Genomic DNA, 14,990 nt, shown 5'->3' with positions numbered 1-14,990 from the left:
AGGGAAAGAAAACAGGGGGCAAGAGAACCGGCATTCAAAACAATTTCGACAGGTTGGAATAAGCAAGATGACACTGTTGTTCTGTGAGCTTCAAGAAGGGGGAGACACTACACAAAGCAGAGGATGAGGGAGAGACCTGACTTGACCCCAGCTCCAGTGAAAAGGATCTGAATGATTTAGTTGACCACAACCTGATGGGAACTAATCATGGGAGAGAAAGGCTCCAAAGCCCAGCAGTCTTAGGCTGCATTAACAATGTGTCGTGTCCAGACTGGGGAAAATAATAGGCCTATTGTGCTGGCTTGGTGAGGCCATATCTGGAATCTTATACTGCTATGCTGGCAGACTGGAATTGGGCCAGGAGGGGGGACCAGCCCAGCCTCCGCTCCCAGGCACTTGTGCTGAGCACTTCCCCTGCATTTTCTTGTTTCATATCCAAAACAGCTCTATTAGGTAGTCACTTAATATCTCCACCTTATACACAGGGAGGTTAACTGAGCTGCCCAGGATCAACCACACAGCTAGTAAACGGAGGAGCCTGGGGCTTTTCTGAATGGGCTACCCTTATGCTTGTACCTGAGGGAGGCTGAGCAGGCATCACTGAACACATCTGAGTCAGGCCCCCGCTAGTCAATGGGGATATGGCCGTGAAAAAGATGTGGTTCCTACCTTCCCAGAGCTCACGGTTTGGTGGGGGTCTAAATCACTTGTGTTGTAGTGTGATCCCGTCGGACTGAGGATGTTAGGGCTGGAAGGGATCGTATAGTCACCTCAGCCAACTCAAGCCCAGAGAGGGGAAGAGACAGAACAGTGTCACACCACTCATGGCAGAACTGTGGGGGCCAGTTCAGGCCCTTTTCACAGTATTCAGCTGCCTCATCTTGGCTCCCTTAGGCTCAGCAGTGGCCAAAATCTGTGTGTCAAGATGGGGATCTGCTAGCGCAGATGAGGAAGCTTGGTGTGGCCATCCTGGGGCAGCCAGACCTCATCTCTCCTGCTGGCAATCAGATTTTATGAAAGAAAAAAGGAAACTGACACTGAGCAACCACAGGCACAGGAGTGAGTAGCCTTTGAGCATCCCAGCAACCACTTCACTAGTCAGTCTCAACTGGCTCCCTCCCAGCCTCTTGAGTGCCTGGGAAGCCAGGGCTGATGGTGACATAAGAGACCCAGATGTTGTTTCTGGCATCTGGGTCTACCCTCCCATCTTCTTTCTTTTTTATAAATTTATTTATTTTTGGCTGCGCTGGGTCTTTGTTGCCGCATGCGGGCTTTCTCTAGTTGTGGCGAGTGGGGGCTACTCTTTGTTTCAGTGCACGGGCTCTAGGCACGCGGGCTTCAGTAGTTGTGGCACGCGGGCTCAATAGTTGTGGCTCGAAGGCTCTAGAGCGCAGGCTCAGCAGTTGTGGCACATGGCCTTAGTTGCTCCATGGCATGTGGCATCTTCCCTGAGCAGGGATCGAACCTGTGTCCCCTGCATTGGCAGGCGGATTCTTAACCACTGTGCCACCAGGGAAGTCCCCGTCTTCTTTCAAGGACCAGATTATTCAGCACTCTTGCAAACCTTTCCTTGATTGTTTCAACCCAGAGCTTTGTATCTCTCAGGGCTTCTTTTTGGCCGTGCCACGCAGCTTGTGGAATCCCAGTTCCCCCACCAGGGATCCAGGGATTGAATTCTGGTCCTCGTCAGTGAAGGCACGGAGTCCCAACCACTGGACCGCCAGGGAATTCCCTCTCCCAGGGCTTCTTCTTGGGGAGACAGGTTTAGCCTTCTCATAATTTTTTGCTGAGAGGGATAGCGCAGGGCTGTGGAGAGGGAAGGATGTGAAATGGGGCAAAACCTTATAGGCCTGGCTCTGCCACATGAGAGCTGTTTCATTTCTCTGAGTTTTCCTTCCCTCAGTTGTAAAACGGGGATAATAATAGCACCACCCTCACACAGTGGTTATGAGGGTTGAATTAGATCATGTTAAGCATGGAGGGAGCTCTCCGTAAAATGCCGCTGTTATCATCATTGTGTGCTAATGGCTGTGGTCCCGACTCCTCTCCACAACTTAGGAGCTTCCTGCCAGCAGCCACTGCGACTGCGTTGCCTCGTCTTTCTCCCCCATCGCGAGGGCCCCACAGATGCCAATGTCAGGAAGAAGAAATGGTCCGTCTTGGGGGAGGGGAGAGGGGTGTCGGTTAGGAAAGTGTCAGCGCTATATGCTCCAGGTTTGGAGCAGAGGGAGACTCGAACTGACTCCAGACGTTAAAGGGGGCAGTAGGTTTCCAAGCCCCTGCCTTTCCTAGGCCTGGGGGTCGGAAGTCTTGGGGTGTAGATCTCACTCAGGTAGAACTCACTCTGGGGGACCTCGGGCAGGTCACTTTTAGCCTTGGACCTCAGTTCCTCGTGCTTGTCGAGTGGGTCTCCGGCTTTAACCCCGGGGTTGCGCGGAGACGCGCAGCCGGATGCGGGTTCCGGGCTTGAGAACGTGGCTTGGTGGCACAAGCTGCACAGGGGTTTGGGCCGGCGGGAGGACCGACGGGCTCCAGGATTGGCTGGCGGCGGTGTAGCAGAGCTCCAGGATTGGCCAGTTAGAGAGGGCAGGACCCAACCTTTTAAGAGGCGCGTGGGGAGTGCAGTGAGCGAGTCAGCGGCGTTCGTAGCGGCGGCGGCGGCTACAACTACAACGCGAGCCCGGGCGGAGCGGAGGCCCGCGGAGCAGAGGAACATCGCGGAGCAGAGGAACATCCCGGCTTCCCGGTTCGGGGCGGCGTGGCCCGCGGCTCATGGCCAAAGGAGAGGGCGCCGAGAGCGGCTCCGCCGCGGGGCTGCTGCCTACGGGCATCCTCCAAGCCGGTGAACGCCCGGTCCAGGTGAAGGTGAGGGCCGGGCACCCCGGGTGGAGGGTCAAGGGTGGGCGGCAGGCTGAGGTTGGGGCGTCACGGGATAAACCTGGTTCTGGGACACCTTGGGCTAAGCCGGGAACAGGAGGACCCAGAGGCAGGAGAGGGCCCTGGGGTACCCTGGAGGCAGGCAGTGATGGAGAAGGTTTGTAGGCGCTGGCCCCCTTTTGCCCAGCCCCCACTCTGGGTGTCTCTGGGGAGCGGCCCCACCGGCGGCTCCAAGTGGTGCCCGGCTCCGCTCTGCCTAGTCGGTTTCCGTTCCTCTGTGACCAGCCGCTTAATTTTGCTGCCCTAGACGCCAGAGAGACCCCAGAAATCTGGGAAACCCAACTTGGTCCCAAATCTCTCATCCCCCTGCTCTCCACCCCCACATGCTACGCCTGCTTCTCAACTCCTTAGTGAGGGCCGCTCAAGTTCATTCATAAGAGCAAGGGCTCTGCTCTTAAAGGAGCAGCATTCCGCAGGCGTTTGTGTCAGTGTAGGTGTCGGCCCGCGCGCGGCTCTTTGCGCGTCTTGACCTTCGGCCCCATTCCCAGCTCTCTGGACATAATGAAGGACCCAATGACATCAGGCGGCCCCAGGGAGGGATCCCAGGCAAAAGATATCCGCCTAGGAGGTGACTGCCTTTTCGTTTTAATTTTATTAACCGATCCTTGGAAGAAGCCTGGGTAAGCAATTATGCTGCTCCCATGTATGAGTAATCTACTTTCCCTGGGCAACCTTAACCTCCCGAGTGCCCCACCCAGAGAGGGTCCAGCCCTGCACCTAGAGGCCTTTCCTCCCCACTCCAAGAACTTCTGGGAACTGGGGGAGGGGGACAGGGAGAGAGGGAGGGTAGGACAGTTCCTGGGTTTGCCTGAAGGTCTGGCTGCCTCCAGGGGCCAGGGAGGCTCTGGGACAGATGGAAGGAACAGCTGGGCCTAGAGCCAGCTGGGTTGGGCCCTTAGGGATCTCTAGAGCCCTCACCCAGTAGGCAGGTTCACTAGCCTCTGAACCAGGGCAGAAGCCAGGGCTGGGCTTAGGCAGCTCTTGGCGGCAAGAGGATTTTCAGGTTGTGGCAGCTGGTGCCAGGTGGGGACAGGTCCGTTGCTGGGGCGTGCTCCCCCTCCAACTTGGAAAGAGACAGAACTGAGGGGGCATGAGGGGGAACTGGGGGGAGTCATTAAGTGAAGACGAGCTGATAAGGATCTGGGTTTGGGGTGGTGTGGCTTAGGGGCTGCTTCCTCAGTATGGATTCCCTTTTCCAGATTTTTAAGAACAGAGAATACCTTTCATTTCTTGTGGGAAGTGAGCTCTCCCTGGGTGGGAATAGGGCAAGGCAGACTTGTTCCTCCTGGCAGAGTTCCAGAGTTTCCTGTCTCTGGAAACTTCTAGGATGAAGGCCAGGATCGTGGGTCTCTTTTCATTCTTTCCTCTTCTTTCCAGAAGGAATCGAAGAAGAAAAACCAGTTGTCCATTTGCAACAAACTTTGCTATGCAGTTGGGGGGGCCCCCTACCAGGTGACGGGTTGTGCCCTGGGGTTCTTCCTGCAGATCTACCTGTTGGATGTAGCTCAGGTGAGTGAGCTGAGCCCGCTAGGGCTCCTCCATCACCCCAAGGTGGGAGAGATTACGGACTCCAGGGTAGGGTCAGTTTCCCCATCTGTGAAATGGGACTGGGAATCCGTACTCTCCTGCCTCTCAGAGGCACAGCAGATAAGAAATAAGAAGGCTTTGGAGAGTATCCAGAAGGGGAGTCTCTGCCCCAGGAGTCTTAGCTGGCAAGGTCAGCTCACTCATCCTTGCCTGGCAAGGGCAACAGAGCCTGGAGGGGTAGGCGGTGGTGTGCTAGAATGGAGCCCGCTGTGATGTTCTTAGAAGAAACTGGCACACAATACCCCCAGCTGGACAGCAGGAGCTGGCTTGGCTCAGGGGTTGGTGACTTTGCAAGCAAGGCATCTGGTATTCACTTAATAGATGGGGAACCCTAAGCCCCAGAAAAGACAAACGACTTCATTTAAGCAGCTAGTTTTTGAGCAACTCCCACGGGCTAGGCCCTAAATGGGGTGCAAATATGGGGAAACTGCTGTCAAACTGTAAAAAGTTAGAAAAGTCAGACTGGGGAAACTGCAGTGTGGGAGAGGCCTCTGCAGCTTCCTGGAGTGATTAAGAGTAGAACCTTGATGGATGAGGAAGAGTCCAGAGAAACTGTCTATTTAGGCCTAGAAGGTTTGGGGGGAGGGGGATAGCTTGAATGGGTAGTGATAGTAACAGTCTACTTTTTCAACATTTTTTCTATTGATTTCTTTTTGCACATCCAAGATAGAGCTTGACCCTGTAAGATAGGGATCATAACCCCATTATACAGATGGGGAAATTGAGGGCCACTGCAGTGACCCAGCAAATGCTATTTCTGATATCAGGTGGTTGGGGCTTGTGAGAGGGAGGCAAGGAACTGAATTCTGGATTCATTCTAATTGATGGGAGTGTTTTCAAGGGCAGTGGAGGGGAGGACTTAGGGGGAAATATCTGGGAAATTTTCCAAGGAGACACACAGTGCTGCTTCTGTTGGGAAACTGTTGTTGTCATTATTAACAAGGAAGTGATGATGCTTAAGGCCTGGGTGGGAGCAGTACAGGGTCCTAATGGCCACGCTGAAGTGGGGAGGGAGCCCTGCCTTTGCCCATCGGTGAGGGTGGATGTTGCCCATCAGTTGAAGGATGAGGAAGTCATCTTTTGCCTGTTCCCCATCCCAGGTGGATCCTTTCTCTGCTTCCATCATCCTGTTTGTGGGCCGAGCTTGGGATGCCATCACAGACCCCCTGGTGGGCTTCTGCATTAGCAAATCCCCCTGGACCCGTCTAGGCCGCCTCATGCCCTGGTGAGTAGAAAATGCTCCTTCTGAGGTGGTAGAAGGCGGGGCTTCTGATATGTCTGCTACCCTGTGGTCCTTCCACATGGTTTGTCACAGGCTGGGGGGTGAGGAGAAGGAATGATGCAAAAACCCCAGCAAGGCCTCAGCTGCCCCAGGCATGGGCATTGGAACTCCTGGCAGTTCGTACCCAGGCTGGCCGAATTGCTAGACTGAGCAGCTTCCCCTGGCCCAGGCCCCATTCCTCCCCAAGGTCCTTTTCCCTTCCATGAAGCTGGAATTCTAACTTCTCCCGCTCCATCACTTCCCATAATCGTTGAAAGGTTGCACTCTGGAGACAGCCTGCCTCAGTTTGAATACCGACTTTGCCACTTAGAGCTGTATGACCTTGGGCAAGACATTTAACATCTCAGCCTCAAGTTTCTTCATCTGCAAAGTGGGGATAATGATTATGCCTGTCTCACAGGGTTGTGGTGAGAATTAAATTTTTTAATACGTAACGTGCTTAGAACCATTTCTGGCACTTATTAAGTATAATTTGGCACCCCTGCAGAGTGGCTCCTGGTGGAGGGTTAAGCGTGGAAGGTAAAACCCAGAAGGGACAGCATAACCTCTGGCTCCTTGGACCATGAGAATTACCTTTTCCTTTGACACAGAGCCTACACGCCTCAGCCTCAGGCTTTGAGGCAAGGCTGGGGGGTGTGGTGCTACAGATCAGATGGCAAAGGCAGGCGCAAGGGACAGGCTGACAGGCCAGAGCTCTGGTTCCCTCCAGGACATCCTGCTTGGTGGTTGGGGGGCGGGGGGGGGGGGGCTGCCAGTCGGGTGGCAGAGCCTGGTGGGGGGCAACCACTGGTGGACCCACAGATGGTGAAGAGTCAAGATCCCTCGTTTGCACATAGGGCTGTGACATCTGCCCAGACCCGAGAGGAAAGGTATGCTGGGTCTGCAGGTGAACTCGACCAGGGGGAGACAGCTTCCAGGCCTGCCTATTCACCGAAGTTTTATAATGGCAAGGAGCTTGCTGCAGGCCCCCAAGCACATCACGTTCACATTAACCGCGATCCATCCTTTGCTCCTGAGTTCCTGGAGGGGGGACATGCCTCTTTCATCTCTAGCCCATCCAGGCTCGAGTGGGCGCCTTCCTGCCCCAGGGGCGCCCATACCTGGTCTCCGGCCTTCAAGGCCTTCAAAGCTCTTCCCACAGTCCCTGCCCCCCCAGCACAGCTTCCTTTCCCACGAGGTCCCCCTCCCACTGAAATCCCGCCAGCCCCTGGCAAAGGCCCAGCTTGCGGCCTTTGATCCAAGCTTCAGGGCCAGTGGGCAGGAGAGTCTGCCTTACCTGCACAGGCTGCTGGGGTTCCCGGTGAGCCAGCCCCTGAGACTGGGCCTTGTACCCGCCTCCCTGGCAGCCACTCAGGGGCAGGGCTGAGCTGCCACATCTCCTCATAAGACACAGCCAATGGCAGGCAGCTGCCCCGGCCAGCCTGAAGCAGCAGCAGCAGTAATAGCAGCAGCCTGGGTTATTCCCAGTCACATTTGGTTCCACAGCCCCGGCTGCTTGGATGGAGTGTTTGGTGAAGGCTGCCAGAGGAGCCCTGGTTCTCTGAGGATTTGGGAGGGGTGGGGTAGAGCAAGGGCGGGAGAGCAGAGGAAGCCCTCCCTTTGGGAGGTGAGATCTGAGGACACCTCGCCCACGCAGGCACGTGCGGCAACCAGCTTGGTGAAGTAACTGAGGGCCCTTCAGGCTGGTTTGTGATTCAGCACATGGCCTCAGCTGTCGGGGTGAGAACTCCTGGCGATACCACTGAGTGGTACCCCCACCCCCGTCTGAGCGCATGCTGAGAGCTGCCGTGTAATGTGCATGACCCTCGTCTTCATCCACCCCCGTTAGGACCTGGGACCTGGCACCCCTTCTCCTTTCGGTGTAGAAAGAGGCTGGGCCTTCCAGGGCTCCTGAGCCCTGGGGGCCCCTCTCCTCCCGGGCCTCAGACCAGCCCCTGCCCTCAGCCAGCATTTAAATCCTCCGTTTCAGACGAGGAAGACTCTGATGAACACTTTCCTGGAGTTCCCGGCCACCCATTGAGAGGCAGAGTGTCAGCAGGGTCACATGGGAGATGCAGCAGGGTTGGATCTGAGGTCTGATTCCCAGCCCAGTGCTCTCGGCAGCTCCCTGAAGTCTCCCGCTGAGCTTTCCTGGTTTGATGATCACAGCAAACACTTGCTGTGTCCCAAGAACTGTTCTACATTTTTAATATCACTTTAGAAATAGAGCCGAAGTCCTTACAATGGCCTATTGGGCCCTACATGACCTGCCATCCCATTTCCTGTCCAACCTCATTTCCTAATTCCATCTCCCATGCTCACGCCACTCTCTCTGGCCCCCTGGCCTCCTTCCTACTCCCCAGGCCCGATGGGGCACATTTCCCACCTGAGCACTGTTGCCCCGCAAGCTCTGCCAGGCCATCTCCCTCCTCTCATTCGAGGCCTGGCACAGAGCTCACCTTCTCAGTGAGGGCTACCTTGGCCACCTGGTTGTGAATCGTACCCACATACTCCTAATCCCCTTTAGCCTGCTTTCCTTCTTTTTTCTACAGCACTTAATCACCGTCTACTATGTTATGTAGCTTTTTTGGTGTGTGGTAGAATACACTATTTAAAAATTTTTTAATTTACCATTTTAGCCATTTTCAAGTGTACAATTCAGTGGCATTAAGTATAGTCACATTGTTGTGCGACCATCTCCAGAACTTGTTCCAAACTGAAACTCTGTACCCGTTAAACACTAACACCCCATTCCTTGCTCCCCTCCAGCCCCTGGCAACCAACTACTTTCTGTCTGTGAATTTGACTCATCTAAGTGGGATCATGCCAGATTTGTCTTTCTGTGTCAGGCTTATTTCACTTAGCATAAGGTCTTCAAGTTTTATGTTGTAGCAAGTGTCAGAATTTCATTCCTTTTTAAGGCTGGATAGTATATATCTTATGTTTATTTTTTGTTTGCCAACTAGAATGTAAATTCCACAAGGGCAATGACTTGTCTGTTTTGTTTACTGATACGTCCCAAGTCATTAGAATAGCGCTAAGCACAGAGTTGGCACTTGAATATTTCTTGAGTAAATGTTGAAGGTAAGGTAGGTGCTATTACTATTATCGTTTGTAAACGATAATTTTGTAAAATGAACCTCAACAGTTAAATAACTTGCCCAAGACCAAGTTATTTATAGTTACTGGTAGAGCCAGAACTGGATCCCGGAAGTGTGGCTCCAAAGGCCTTTTCACCATGGTTCTCTGCTGCCTTTCTATACTGATGCCATGAAGTTGGACCATCCTGAGATCTAACTAGGATGGTGTGGGACTCACATGTGGGGAGGCACTGGGGCCAGTCCTCCCCTCTGGCTGCTCCAGAAGCAACACCTTCACCTGGAGTTGGCCTCCCCCACTCCTGTGTATGCACACATGGGTGAGATCCCACTGGGATTTCTCCTCCCCCACTGCCTCCCTGCCCCACCATCTGAGGTCTTGGCCTGCATTCTCAGCCCCCCAGCCCATAAAAATCCCCTGTCTTTGGAGCCTTCACACCTGGGGAGATGCAGGCAAGACACAGGAGGGTCTGACCTCATACCCCACGCTCAGGATTGTAGGCTGGGGGCCCTGCCTCAGTGTGCCCTTCTGGGCTGGGCCGTCAGTCCCTTCCCAGAGACCCTGCGGCGGGTACATCCAGGGGGAGGAATTTCCTTCCTGCCAGGCACCCTGTGAGGCTGCAGAGCAGTCCAGCCTGGGCCCTGATCCTGGGGTTTTGGCATCCTGCCTCCACTCAAACCCTCCCCTTCCTCAGGATCATCTTCTCCACACCCCTGGCCATCATCGCCTACTTCCTCATCTGGTTTGTGCCTGACTTCCAACAGGGCCAGACCCTGTGGTACTTGCTTTTCTACTGCCTCTTTGAGACGCTGGTCACGGTGAGTATGGGCAGGGGTGCGGGAAGTCCCTGGGGCCTCTGGGGTTGGTGCCCGAAGCCACATCTGTCTGTCCATCATCTGACTGGCCGAGGGCCTCTCTTCCATGCCAGTGTTTCCACGTTCCCTACTCAGCTCTCACCATGTTCATCAGCACGGAACAGAGTGAGCGGGATTCTGCCACTGCGTATCGTAAGTCTCCCCAGCCCACTGAGCCCACCCACCAGGGACCCAGGGTCCCCACTCCCTGACCCTCCTACCATGTTTCTTCCCCTGTGGGCCCAGCTGCCTGCTCTTGGGAGTGGGTGTGAAACCATCTTAAAAATAACTTATCGCTCTGGTGAGACCAGGGAGGTGGAAGGACCAGGGAGAGGTCACAAAGCGAGGCCATGAGTTTAGGCCAAGGTGCCATCTACCCCAGTACTCAGTAACCATCCTATCTGGAGCTGCTACTATCACCTGTGGCTAGAGCTGGGCTTATATCCATCTGACCTTCCTCCCTGGGGGCCCACAAGCCGTGCGGCCCCTCAAAAGGACTTGCTTTTTCCTGCTCAGGGATGACCGTGGAGGTGTTAGGTACAGTGCTGGGCACAGCAATCCAGGGGCAGATTGTGGGCCAAGCACATACACCTTGTGTCCAGGATGCCAATGCTTCTACGGTAGGCTTGGAAGGTGTCAATCGCACGCAGAGCACCACCTCGCTCAGAGAAACGGTGAGGCCCTGGCAGGGCAGGGGTGGGGGAGATGAGGAACGATGGGGTGATTTTGCCATTATCCTCAAAATGTGAATAATGGCTAGTGTTTGTAAATGTTGGGCATCTGTTATACAAAATGTTAACGTGCGCACTTTGCAGATAAGGAAACTGAAGCACAGGGAGGCTAAATAATTTGTCCAGGGTAATCGAGCTAGTGAGTTGCAGAAACTAGATTTGGGGAGATTTGAACTGTGGGCTCTCAGACTCCACAGCCTGGCCTTCTTAACCTTTTGTTCATCTGGACTTGGCCTTGGGAAGCAACAGCAGGCCCAGGCTGATTTTCCCATTTTGTGGCTAGAGACAGTGAGGCCCCCAGAGAAGGGACTGATCCAAGGTCATTGAGTAGAGCTGCTGGGAGCTGGGATGAAATCAGACTGACTGTTTCTCTATGTCACCTTTACCCTCTTTACAGCAAAACGCATACCTGCTGGCGGCAGGGGTCATTGCCTCCATCTATGTCATCTGCGCTGTCATCCTGACCCTGGGCGTGCGGGAGCAGAGAGGTGAGGGGTCCTGGGGAGGGGTGCAGGCCCCAGCGTGGGGTGGTTTTGTCCCTTTGCCTGGGCCACAGGCTTGGGGAGGGGCCTCTGCTCCGGCCTCACTGTCCCCTCTGGCCCCCAGAACCCTACGAGACTCAGCAGGCCAAGCCGATGTCCTTCTTTCGGGGCCTCCGGCTGGTCATGAGCCATGGCCCGTACATCAAACTTATTGCCGGCTTCCTCTTCACCTCCTTGGCTTTCATGGTGAGTCGGGCCCTGATATGCTCAGCCTGGGCGGGAGTGGGTACGTGGAACGAGGGGCGGGGTAAGCCTCGGACTCAGGGTGGGACAAAGCCCGAGGGACAGGTGGGATGGAGGCGGAGTGAGCAGGGGTCCCTGGAGCATGGGGAATGTCATGGAGGCTCAGCCGTGACTACATCACCTGTTTCCTTACCTTTCCTTCCCACCACGCTCTCCTGTCCCCCAGCTGGTGGAGGGGAACTTCGCTCTGTTTTGCACCTACACCTTGGGTTTTCGCAACGAATTCCAGAATCTGCTCCTGGCCATCATGGTGCGTGTGGGGCCCCGAGGGTGGCCGAAGTGGCTTAGGCTGCGAGATGGTTCTTTGGATAGCCAGAGGACGTTTCCCAGACTGGCCCAAGGTCATGAGGGATGAGGGAGGCCTCTCAGAACATTTGGATCTGACCTACCACTGCTTAGGTAGGACGATGAAAGAAAGAGTCTGGGTACATATATCAAATCTTCATGTCGTACACCTTGAACTAGTACAATGTTATACGTCAGTTATATCTCAATTACACTGGGGGAAAAAAAAGAAAGGGTTTGGGGTTAGATGTTCAAGTAGAGAGCATAGCAAAAGCAAAGGTGTGGAAGCCAGAACTGCCGGAGTTCTCTGTGCTCAGAGAAGGCAGGAGATGAGATTGGGACTCGCTCTCAGCTCCCCTGAAGAGCCATCGGGTGCCTGTCCTCAACTGTCCAGATGATGTCATCTGTCTCTTGAGCAGGGCTGGGAGCACCTTTAGAGTCCTGGGAAGAGCAGGGGGGATGCCATGGCTCTAACCCACTTCCCTCTCCTCCCCCTTTGCCCATCCACAGTTCTCGGCCACAGTCACCATCCCCATCTGGCAGTGGTTCCTAACCCGGTTTGGCAAGAAGATGGCTGTGTACATTGGGATCTCAGTGAGTGGGGCTGAAGGACAGGGCCTGGGCTGACTTGGGGGCTACTGATGGGAGCTTCCCAGCTGACTCATATTCCTCTGCCCGCTCCCCTAGTCAGCAGTGCCATTTCTCATCTTGGTGGCCCTCATGGAGAGTAACCTTATTGTCACATATGTGGTAGCTGTGGCAGCTGGCATCAGTGTAGCAGCTGCCTTCTTACTACCCTGGTAAGTATATGTAGGCCCAGCTGGGTATGTTTCCCAGCCTCCCACCCCCCACTTCTAAAGCTCCTTAGGGAGAATCCTGTGGGGCTTTCTCTCCCTGCAGGCCATTCTGTGGGTCCAGGTTGGGGGTGGGGCAGGTCTTCCCCGTCCAGTTGTACAGGCTGTGAACTGCACAGCCACATCTAGTCAGGGTGGGAAATGGCGGCCTAGACCTAGCCTGCACGCTCTACTTGCCTAGCTGAGCACCTAGATCTGAGCCTAATTCATCTTGGAGGAAGGGGCCTTCCTTGTTTATTCACGTGAATAAACTCACCGAACTGTGTGTGAGCTGTGGGACTGCAAACTCTCAGAGGACCACTCTTACGGACACGGACCACATGGGCTAGTGGGGGTCTGGGGTTGCTAGGTGGAAGGGTGCTCACGGCCGCCACCACCGTGTACAGGTCCATGCTGCCTGACGTCATTGATGACTTCCGCTTGAGGCAGCCCCGTAGCCATGGGACCGAGCCCATCTTCTTCTCCTTCTACGTCTTCTTCACCAAGTTTGCCTCCGGAGTCTCCCTGGGCATCTCCACCCTCAGTCTGGAGTGAGTGGGGTGGGGGTCTGGACAGTGCTGGGCAGGGGTAGGTCCCAGGTGCCCCCTCCTCACCACTCCCCTAACCGCTGGGTCTCACAGCTTTACTGGGTACCAGACCCGTGGCTGCTCCCAGCCAGCACGTGTCAAGCTCACACTGAAGATGCTGGTGACCATGGCGCCCATAGTCCTCATCCTCATAGGCCTGCTGCTCTTTAAGCTGTACCCCATCGACGAGGAGAGGCGGCGGCAGAACAAGAAGGCCCTGCAGGCTCTGAGGTGAGTGGGGCAGGGACAGGGAGGTGGACGAGGGGACGTCATCCAGTCTAAGCCCTCGGCTAGTGCCTCCTGGGGCCAAAGCCAGATTTGCCTTCCACACATCTTCCCTGGACAGCTCCTCCTCTGCCCTTTCCCCCAGATGCTTCATCACCGTGGCAGAGTTAACATTTCTTGAACACAGGCTGCCTGCCTGTGCTGAGTGGTTTTACGTTTATTCATTCAACAAGTACTTAATGGGACGCCTATGTGCCAGGCATTGCTCTAGTGAATGAAACAGATAAATCCCTGCCCTCGAGGAGCTTACATTCTAGAGAATGTACCCGTGATCTCCTATGGTCGTCCAACAACCTTGGGTGTCAGAGATTCCTATGATTCCCACTCTGCAGATGAAGACACTGAGGCTTAACCAGGAAGAGTGACAAGTGATAAGGGGCAGAGCTGGGGTTTGAGCCCTGGTGTTCTGACTCCAGAGCCCACACTCTTCACGGCTCTCCTGGTGTGCAGGACCTCAGGTGCGGAGACCAGAGGGCAGGGTGGAGTGAGTTGTGCCAGCTCATCAGCTCGCCCAGGCCAGGGCGTGGTACTGGGGCTTGGGGTGCCTTGTGGGCTGCAAGAACAGCGAACAAACCTACCAGCAGTTTCTGGGCTGAGAGTGGGAGTGAGCAAACTACGTCCTGTGATTTAGACCAGCCTGGCAGTGAGCTAAGACCTCAGAGCCAAGATCCTGCGGGGAACAAGCAGGTGGGTAAGGGTGCTTCCTCCAGCCCGGCTCCTCTGGCTTTTGCAGGGAAGAGGCCAGCAGCTCGGGCTGCTCTGACACAGACTCTACAGAACTAGCCAGAATCCTCTAGGGCCTGCTGGGTGGCCCGAAGCCACCATGCACAGGGCCTGGGTCACCAGGCCAGATGAGGAATCTGGGCCTGCTTGCCTGCTCACTGAACAGCTGGTCACCAGATGCCAGGAAGGGAGCCAAAGACTCAAGAGTGAGCGACTCAGGACGCCTCCTGTGCCCATCGTGAGGCGGGCTGTTCATACAGCCACCAGCCTCCCTCTGCCCACCACAGGGGCCAAGCCCAGGGGCTGCTACTGTGAATATGCCACAAGGACTGATCGGGCCTAGCCCGGGACACTAATGTAGAAACGTTTTATACAGAGACTAATTAATAACTTAATGACCATGTACATAGCAGTCTGTGTGTTTGTATATGTTTGTGAGCTATTAATGTTATTAATTTTCATAAAAGCTGGGAAACGGAGCTGCCTGTTTTCTGTCTTTGTCCTGACACTGAGCCCTTCTGTGCCAAGGTGCAGAGAGTGAGGGAGCACTCAGCCGCAGGTGCCCTGGGGGGCGAGAATGTGTGTGGCGGTGTGATAACAGCATCAGCTAACATTTACTAAACACCTGTCTCTACCGGGCCCAGGTGTGGAAGCTTTCCTCTCACTTTGCTGATGTTCTCACTTAATCCTGGGAACCATCCTGCTAGGTCAGGACTGTCCCCATTTTAAAGATGATGAAACTGAGCCCCAGTGTTGAGAGGGACTTAGCTAAACTCACACAGCCAAGAGAGACCTAGCTGGAGTAACATCCCAGGTCTTCGAGACTCTAGTACCTTAACCACTACCCCCTGCTCCCCTGTGTCTGAGAACGGCCAGTTTGCTCTGCTCAGGCCCGCATGCTCTGCTTCCCGCCCTAGGCTTGCCTGAGCATGTGATGCTGGCTGTGCTGGGGCAGACTCTGTGACTGGGCCCCTGTGGGGTCCCCAGAGACCTGTGATTCTTCCTCCACCACTGATAATGACA

At 54.9% G+C, this 14,990-nt stretch overlaps 1 protein-coding gene across 2 annotated transcripts; it reads left to right on the top strand.

The window, feature by feature from the left end:
* Window positions 1-2,655: 2,655 nt before the first annotated feature.
* Window positions 2,656-14,457, top strand: MFSD2A (MFSD2 lysolipid transporter A, lysophospholipid). Of its 2 annotated transcripts, none has more exons than XM_007453760.1 (14): window positions 2,656-2,865; window positions 4,315-4,446; window positions 5,625-5,749; window positions 9,579-9,702; window positions 9,813-9,891; window positions 10,255-10,412; window positions 10,867-10,957; window positions 11,076-11,197; window positions 11,421-11,504; window positions 12,050-12,133; window positions 12,227-12,339; window positions 12,780-12,923; window positions 13,014-13,190; window positions 13,978-14,457. In XM_007453760.1, the coding sequence occupies exons 1-14, from the start codon at window positions 2,773-2,775 to the stop codon at window positions 14,039-14,041; spliced, it is 1,590 nt and encodes a 529-aa protein (XP_007453822.1). In that variant the 5' UTR covers window positions 2,656-2,772; the 3' UTR covers window positions 14,042-14,457. The 2 variants fall into 2 exon arrangements, with proteins under 2 accessions (XP_007453822.1, XP_007453823.1); XM_007453761.1 differs by having other exon boundaries at window positions 2,773-2,865; window positions 4,423-4,446.
* The last annotated feature ends 533 nt before the right edge of the window (window positions 14,458-14,990 follow it).

This window comes from Lipotes vexillifer, unplaced genomic scaffold (assembly GCF_000442215.2).
Source record: "Lipotes vexillifer unplaced genomic scaffold, Lipotes_vexillifer_v1.1 scaffold213, whole genome shotgun sequence".
Lineage (NCBI taxonomy): Eukaryota > Metazoa > Chordata > Mammalia > Artiodactyla > Lipotidae > Lipotes > Lipotes vexillifer.
Note: the sequence above shows the minus strand (reverse complement) of the source record. Positions and strands in the feature narration are given on the sequence as shown.